This window comes from Monosiga brevicollis, genomic scaffold (genome assembly GCF_000002865.3).
Source record: "Monosiga brevicollis MX1 MONBRscaffold_17 genomic scaffold, whole genome shotgun sequence".
Classification (NCBI taxonomy): Eukaryota; class Choanoflagellata; order Craspedida; family Salpingoecidae; genus Monosiga; species Monosiga brevicollis.
The window spans coordinates 619,339-627,676 of NW_001865054.1; the positions used below are offsets into that span (position 1 = coordinate 619,339).

The 8,338-nt window shown below is 55.0% G+C and overlaps 1 protein-coding gene across 1 annotated transcript; it reads left to right on the plus strand.

Moving 5' to 3' along the window:
* Positions 1-332: 332 nt before the first annotated feature.
* Positions 333-5,766, plus strand: MONBRDRAFT_27129 (uncharacterized protein; the record flags this gene model as incomplete). Its single annotated transcript, XM_001747466.1, has 22 exons — positions 333-382; positions 519-624; positions 843-997; positions 1,091-1,181; positions 1,279-1,334; positions 1,445-1,541; positions 1,649-1,753; positions 1,860-1,974; positions 2,074-2,198; positions 2,347-2,397; positions 2,498-2,602; positions 2,729-2,899; positions 2,995-3,151; positions 3,243-3,319; positions 3,459-3,518; positions 3,645-3,764; positions 3,878-4,131; positions 4,241-4,298; positions 4,388-4,987; positions 5,057-5,242; positions 5,336-5,467; positions 5,548-5,766. 22 exons carry the CDS (start codon positions 333-335, stop codon positions 5,764-5,766), a joined length of 3,090 nt encoding a protein of 1,029 aa, XP_001747518.1.
* Between the last annotated feature and the right edge of the window lie 2,572 nt (positions 5,767-8,338).

Below are 8,338 nucleotides of genomic sequence, written 5' to 3' on the forward strand. Positions count from 1 at the left end.
ATACGAGAGGATTTGTCAGACAAATCAACACTTGTCTGACATATGACCGTTGTCACACACACACACACACACACACACACACACACACACACGCGCGCGCGCGCTCTCTCTTCTCTCTCTCTCCCGCGCGTTTCTGTCTTGCGCTCTCTGGTGCCTGTGGTGCACTTGTCTCACCGGCTGTGGGTACTTCTTTCCCTTTCTCTGTCGATGGTGGTGATGCTTGGGTATTGAATATAGGGGAAAACGGTCGTGTGTACGTGAGAAAGGCATCAGGCATCAAGGGCATGGCATTGGTAGACTCGTGAACAACCAGTTGGGGTCAAGTCGCCGCCATGCCTGTGCTGAAGCTGCAGGGCATTGAGGTGTCCTTCCCCTTTGAGCCGTACGAATGTCAACGCGATTACATGGACCGCGTCCTTGTGGCGCTCAAGACTGGCAAAAATGCGATGCTTGAGAGCCCTACTGGCACGGGAAAGACCCTCTGCCTCCTCTGTGCTGCCCTGGGCTGGCGAAAACAGTACGTGGTCCCGGGTCTCTTCATGCTTGTTCTGCGAAGCACGGCATACCTCACCAATGCCTGACATAACAGTGAACAAGCCCGACGAGCTGCGCGCCGAGCTGCTGGTGCAACACAGGTGCGCCGCCAACGAACTTGAGTTGATTGCCCTCTTTTGGGCGAAAAAGTTGTGCTTTTGCTGTTTCATGCCCAGCCTCATGCCGGACTTGACCCTGCACGCACACAGCCCACGACGACATTATCGACCGATGCACCAGGCTGGGGGGCCGATCAGCAGGGGCCACGCCTGCCCCCCATTATTTACGCCTCGCGCACGCACTCCCAGCTCTCGCAAACAGTCAAGGAGCTGAAGAATACCGACTATCGCGCCCGCTCTGCAGTGCTGGGTTCTCGCGATCAGCTATGCGTGCACCCTGAGGTAAAAACCATCAGCAGCAATGCTGCCAAAACTCGTGTCTGCAAGATTCGCGTCAACGCCCAGTACGTTCACACGCCATCCGTCCCGTCTGTCCCATCAGGCCGTTGCTCACCAAAACGCGTGCCTGTTCTCCACAATCCTTTCCGCTCCAACAGTGACTGCAGCTTTTATCAAAACGTAGACCCCGTGTTTCGCGACGTGGACGCCGACCTGGCCACCAACCCCCATCCGGCCCTTGACCTTGAGGTACCAACTGCCATATTCGACCTGTAACACGCTGCTGCACTGGGATGCAGAAACGCAACTCACGGGCTGCGGTTGTCGTACATCACCACCCGTTCAGGATTTGGTCCAGCTCGGCGAGCGGCGCCATGCCTGCCCCTACTTTCTGAGCCGCAGGTTCGCCTTGCCTGTTGGCAGGCCAAGTTACACCCCACTCCACACCAGTGTTGCATCCTCCTATTTTGCTCACCCAATGAACCACGGCTCGCCCCACCTCCGCCTTTTAGCATGCAATCTGGCGCCGATGTCATTCTGCTTCCCTACAACTATTTGATTGACAAGCAAACTCGAGCCTCGCAGGGCATCGATCTGAATGGTGCCGTGGTTTGTTGTCCTTTTTCCAGCGGGGGACCCAGAACGCCATGCGCGAGCGCATATTTGGCTGCCGGCTACCTCACGCCCTGACCCTCTCCAACCTCGACCGTCGCTAGGTCATCTTCGACGAAGCCCACAACATCGAGTCGTCTTGCGAAGAAGCTGCTTCATTTGATCTAACGTCTGCCGACTTGGCCGGCTTTCTCACGGAGATTGACCAGGTTGAGAAGCGTCCACCGCCCTCCCCGCTACTTTATCCACCACTGTAGCCGGCTGGTCCCATTGCATGCTCGCCAATCCACTCATGACGATGGCTGCATCAAACAGCTGCTGCGAGTAGCAGATGCAGACCGTCCTGAACTATCCGAGGACCGCCTGCTGCTCCTAAAAAAAGCCGTGCTGGACCTTGAGGCTGCCCTCGACCGCATAGAACTTAAAAACGGTCTGACCAAACCCTGCCACCCCGTCTCCCTTCTCCAACAAACCTCGTCGCATACCCAAGCCTCAAAACCATTCCTAACGCCGTGATGGTGCGTCGTAGGTGGTTTCAAAGCCAAAGGTGACTACATGTACCAGTTCTTTGCGGAAGCCGGCATCTCCTCCACCACTCACCATGATTTAAGCGAACTGCTCGAGCAGTGTGTTATGACGCTGTTGCAGCAACAGGTCGGACTGCCTCCTTCCCTCTTCTTGTTGGCGTGTTGGGATGGAGTGTATGAGACAAGAAACGGTCACGAGCCGATGCTAAGGCCGACCCTGCACACCTCTTGACCTCGTATTTTGCGTGTTGGCCTCGTGCACTGGTCGCCTGCAGGCTAACGCCACAGGTCGCTGCTATCTGTCCAAGTTTCAAGATGTTCTCAAGGTATCGTCCCTTAGGTTTCCGCGCAGGTGCTCGGGTCGCTGTCACCATCAACCCAAGCTTTGTTCACTCGCGTGCATGTCTTATTGGCTTTGGTGTCTAGGTGGCCTTTAGTGATGCCGCAAAGACTGATCCGCGCGTGCTTGAAAAGTTTTATTACGTTCATGTGGAAGAGAAGGCCAATCGTTCGTCTCAAAAGAAAACTTCAGTACGTTGAACCTGTAGTTTATTTGCCAGGCAAACTTACGTCGCGCGTGACTGGGGTGTCTGCTCATTTTTTTTTTTTTTTGCTCATCCGCCTGCTGTCGCCTTGCACGACCGGGAATCGAAACAGGATTGGAGCAACTCTATGCAAAAGCTGGACAAACGTACTGTTCGGACTTTGAGCCTCTGGTGCTTCAGCCCGGCGTTTGCTATGAAAAGCCTCATGGCTGAGGGCATCAAGACTCTGATCCTAACCAGTGGAACCCTCGCGCCCCTCAACAGCTTCAAGGCAGAACTCATGGTAGGTGGTGCCATTGCAATTGTCTGCCTTTGTGTGCTCCTCCTATCTTGCACTCCCAAAGTCATTCGTGGCCGCTGCACCACCTTATCCTCTAGACGGACTTTCCAGTCATGTTGGAGAACCCCCACATTATCACGGGCAAGCAAGTATGGGCGGGGGTCTTACCAGTAGGCCCCAGCAACGCACGCCTCATATCGAATTACGAAAACCGCAATTTGCCGGCCTACAAGAACGAACTGGGGAATTCGCTGGGTGCGTGCGTGTTCCTGCAGCCAGCGCCGCAGCCCGAATGAGATCAAGAGTGAAGAAAACCACACTCATAAGCTTATTTGCACTTGGGCAGTCAACTTTTCGCGAATCGTGCCCGCGGGTTTGCTCGTGTTCTTTCCCTCCTACGGAGTCATGGCTTCCTGCGTTGAGGTCGGTCAGGGGATTTCTAGGCGCCGTCCGTGTGGTTGCCGACATGTTTTCATGTGGATGATGCTGTGCTGTTACTGTCACTGTCCACGTCACTGCCTCTGTTTTGTTTTGTTTTAATGTGAACACATTGTCTTCCTAGGCGTGGCAGCAGCCCTCTTCGACGGGTGCTTGCATTTGGGACCGCTTAAGCCAGTACAAGGTACGGGGGCCATGATGCTGAGTTGTCTTTTCGCCTCGGCGGACATTTCCCAACCAACTTTTGTCAAACAGTGAAATGGTATCCATAGACACTTGAGGCTCATGAAACGCGCCTCCTTCCGCATAGACTGTCATAGTGGAACCGCGAGAAAAGCATGAGTTTGTTGCCGCCATGCATGCATTTTACGACAAGATTCAAGACCCGGCCTTGAGCGGTGCAATCTTTCTGGCCGTGTGCCGTGGCAAGGTGGGAGCTTTGGACGTTTGGCTCGATCTGAAGGCTGCGCTAGTTCACCCACTGTTCACGCGCATCCGTGAATGATCTTGCATGCCAATGCTGGCATATTCCGCCGCATGTAGGTCAGCGAGGGTCTGGACTTTGCCAACTCCAATGGTCGTGCGGTCATCATCACGGGATTGCCCTACCCGGCGGTCAAGGAGCCACGGGTAGTCTTGAAGCGGCAGTACATGGACGATGCTTGCCGTCGGCGAGCCACCACGTTGAGTGGACAGGACTGGTATCAAATGCAAGCGACGCGGGCGGTGAACCAGGCCATTGGTCGCGTGATTCGCCACCGGCAAGACTATGGTGCCATCATCCTAGCTGACAGTCGGTGAGGAGGGTATCTGGCGCGGCGTTGGCGGGACTTGTTGACGCGAGTGCATACTGGGCGCCGATCTAACTGTGGTGTGTGCTTTGCGGGCACGCCAATCTCACTATAGGTTTGCTGATGAGCGGCAGCGAGCCTGTTTGCCCAAGTGGCTGCAAAAGCATGTCGAGGTAAGGTTGAACCAGGGCCGGTCTTTGCCAAATGTGTGCAAGTCAGTCGTTGTGCGGGCATGTGTGCTTTCACTGGCCTGCGTTGGCAGGTCTTTACTAAATTTGGCGAGGCTCAGCGAAGTCTTACACTGTTTTTTCGGCGAGCCAAGGCCGACCCCGAGCTGCTGTCAGCCGAGCAGGACGCTCTCCGGGAAGCAGCTCTCAAAGCCAGTGCTCCACCAAGCCACGCATTGCTGGGAGAGGGTACCTTTGCCGCAGCTGGGCGGCGCGCGGCCCGATCAACGGGATCGTCGCGGGGGGGTGTCGATGGTACCGGGGCTACAACCGCAGCGCCAGCTCTGCAAATTGCCTATGACTTTTCCGATCGGCAGCACCCTGCACTGCAGGCCACTGAGACACCGACTCGACCAAAACTAGTCGACCCGTCACTGTTGCAGCCGCAGGCAGCGCGTCAGCCCAGTTCAAACTCGGGGGGTCCGGAACTGCTGTCCGTTCCTGTGATGGCCGCACCTCAGTCGACCGCACGGGCCAGTGTATCGCAACAGCTGCATGCGGCAGGCCGCTCGCTGTATCAAAAACCAGGTCCAGAGCCCAGTAGGGAGGACCATTTGTCTGGTGGAGCGGATGCTTCAGCGGTTGCAGCCGCCACCGAGCAACGCAAGGAGGCCGCGTTTGCAGTGCTGAAGGAGGTGAGGCTTGGGTAGAGCCGGGGCCGTGGTTGGTTTGAACTCGCCTGTCTCACGTGATTGTGGGTGTAGCTGAAGCGTGTGTGCACGCCCGAGAAGCTGATGCAAGCCAAGCAATACCTGAAGCGCTTGCGCCTGGTGCGGGCCCAGCCCTCGCGCAAGGTACTGGTGGAGCTGGCCGTGCAGCTGTACGATGCCACGGATGGTGACTCCAACGTGCTCAGCCTGATTGGTGAACAGTTTGAAGGGCTTAGCAAAGTAGGTGCTCACTACCGTCCAACGATGGGCTGACCAGCAGGCTGTTTTGCCACGTTTGGTTGTGACTCATGCTGCCACGTCCCGACACGACAGGTGTACTGGGATTCGGCCATTACGCGACTTGACGGAGGTGAAGCTCCCGAGGTGGTGAAGCGACTGGTGGAGCCCGAGGCCGAGGATGCACGAGCCGCCAAGCGGGCCAAGCTGCGTGCCGTCTTTGACGAGGTCAGCCATGCGCCCCCGCCCCATTTATGGAACCCAGCGGATGGCACGGGACGTTGATTCTGCTCCTCCTGACTGTATAGATTGGGCGACTCTGTGGGGAGGAGGCTGTCCGACGGACACAGGAGCATTTGACGGCCTATCGGCGAGCCACGCCCACGCCCCCGTTGGCCACCCTCTTTTCAGCCTTACAAGAGGCATTGGAGCGGGATGCACGGGCTTTGCAGTTGATGGAGGGCTGCCTGCCGCCGTCCAAGCAGCTCGAATGGCGACGCCTGCAGACGCCGGCGCCCACAACCTGATGCATCCAACCCAGTCCTTGTCAACACGATATTTACCGCTGGCATGTCTGTAGGGTCGACAACGTGACTGACCAACGGCTGCCGACAAATCGACAATTCCTTGCCCCACCGACCTTCCTTGCACCATTCCTGCATGTTGATACAAGCATTTCAATTTACCCGTTCGATTTTTGTGCTGAGCGCTGATGGCTTGGGTACTTTTAGCACCCCTGTTACATGAATTGTTTTTCTTTTTTGTTGCACCATCACGTACCTTATTTCTTCCTTTGTGTACCATGGGTTGGTGCAATTCGCAAAGGATGGGTAAATTCTTGCAAACTCTTCGATTGAATTCGCCGAATATGATGGGGGTCGTTGTGAATCGCAGTGCGCAGCTTTATGGGTGACACATGAGTAAAGCCCAACCACCCACTTGGTTGGGCAGAACCTGCCCACAAACCCATCAGCTACGGCAGAACTCACGAAGCAAAAGATTCTGCGTGCGGTGACGCTTCGTGGCTGGTCTACACTATCGTAGGGACATTGTAGGGTCAAGCGTACACACCTCGGAGGACAATCTAGGTCATTGCATCCATGACGTCATTCATGCAGCGTTTTCGTTGTTGTTGTTGTTTTTGCAATTTTTTGCAGGCTTTGTCGTTTGTGTTCGCATTGCCGATTTTGCTGCCTTCATCTCTCCAGCCCACCACCACATCTGTGCCTGACACACACACAACCATCACCTGTGTAGGAACCTGCCCCCAGGTCTCGCCTTTCCCTCGCCTGGGGGTGGCAGAGGTTGCAAGAGTCAGGTTCTTCTGGGGAAAATCACAATCCACGTGGGATCTGGCGAGACCCGACAGCTGGGTAGACAAGGACAACGGCGCGCCAGTTCGTAACCCTCCATCGGCTCCATGAGTAGCTTGCGTGGGGGCCACGCGACCTGCCTCCAGTACCCAACATACCAAGGTCTATCGTGTGGGTCCATTGCTTGCATCATGATGAGACGAATCATTGCGTCTGCATGACATTATCCTTTGGAAGCGCAGGTGACGTGTCACATCTCGGTCCTCGAGCGGCCCCGTGAGAACACGTGAACCCCACCATCTGAGTACCAAATTTCGTCCATCGAACCCACCAACGCCTTTATCGTGACACGATTCATGGAAAAATCCTCACATCTGCGTTGGTGCTTGAATGTCCCACCCACCCCATTCAAACTTGGAATGGGCGTGAGCAGAGAGCGCTCGCTGTCCATAGGCGTTGAGCAGGTCACCAACGGCTGCATCGGTGGGCCGGTGGGGACCTGTGCGACAAGGGCAGCCCAGTAGCAACCCCAGCCACGCTGCAGGCTCAGGGCATACGTCGATCCCATGATGGCGCTGCACCCCTCATGGATGGATGGGAATCGAAAGAAAAGAACCGGGCTCTGTCTTGTGCCACAAAACTTGCTGATTGCATGACAAACTTGAGTTTCCGAACGAACGATGGCGTCAGTTTCAGGCAGAGGATGCGAGTACCGAGGAACTACACTCCGATCATCTTCCTGATGCAAAGTGGACGTTTGCAAGCTACAAGCTGAAAGAAAAAAAAGGGGTCTAAACATTCGCATTGGGAGGAATGTTTGGGCGTGCAGGGGGTCAATTCTGGTTAATTTTATGATTTTCCGACAATTATCCCCGACTGGATGCAACGCTCGCACGAGTTGCGACTCGGCTTGGCTCGCCAACGTGAATCGAACCCAAGTTCGATCCCTCGATGCATCATCTGCGCATGCCAGGAGCATGCACCAGACACGGACAAACGACTTGAAAAGATGCTGGTCACGAATGGCGCGCCAACCGCACCCACACAAATCGAGCACTCCCCTCATCTGTCAAGCGTGGCGTTTTTTTCCATCAAGCCAACAAAGTGCTGTCCTCGTTGTCCCCTTGTTCTTTCTTTCAGGTGTCCACAGTGCTGGTGTTGTTGTTTGTTTTGTTTGTTTGTTGATCCAAACGTTACCGTCTTGTATAGTTTGGCTTTAACAACCCGAGGACCAAGGATACGTCATACAATGTCACAACACCTTCTCTGGATCTTGTCGTTGTGCCCACTCACAGACCGGGAATTGCACAGCTCCATTTTACGCTCTCAAAGGGCTGTAGGGAGGGCGAGAGGTAAACGATCCTTGCCTGCCCGACACTCGGTACTTGGTTGATGCCCTCTACCAAACTGCCATTGGCTTTGGACCTGGTACAAGCCAAGCCACCAATTCACCTCATCGCCTCGCCAGAAGTCAAAAAAAAAAAAAAAAAAAAAAAAAGTAAGCAAAAAAAACAGCAACCCGTTATGGAATTAATCACCGCTTTGTTTTTCCTCTTTTTTGTTTTGTTTCACTCTTTTGTCTTTTTGTTCTTCAAAACGCGTGTTTGTAACGCCCCACAAGCCCACACGCCCACACTATCACCCCCACAATCGATCCCAGACCACACAACAACAAAAACCCACATCGCTCGCACACGACCCCCCACCACCTCCACCTCCTCCTCCCACCTCCCAAAAGCCCAATCAATTTTGCTCAACTCCTCTTCCTCTTCCTCTTCCACCCTCC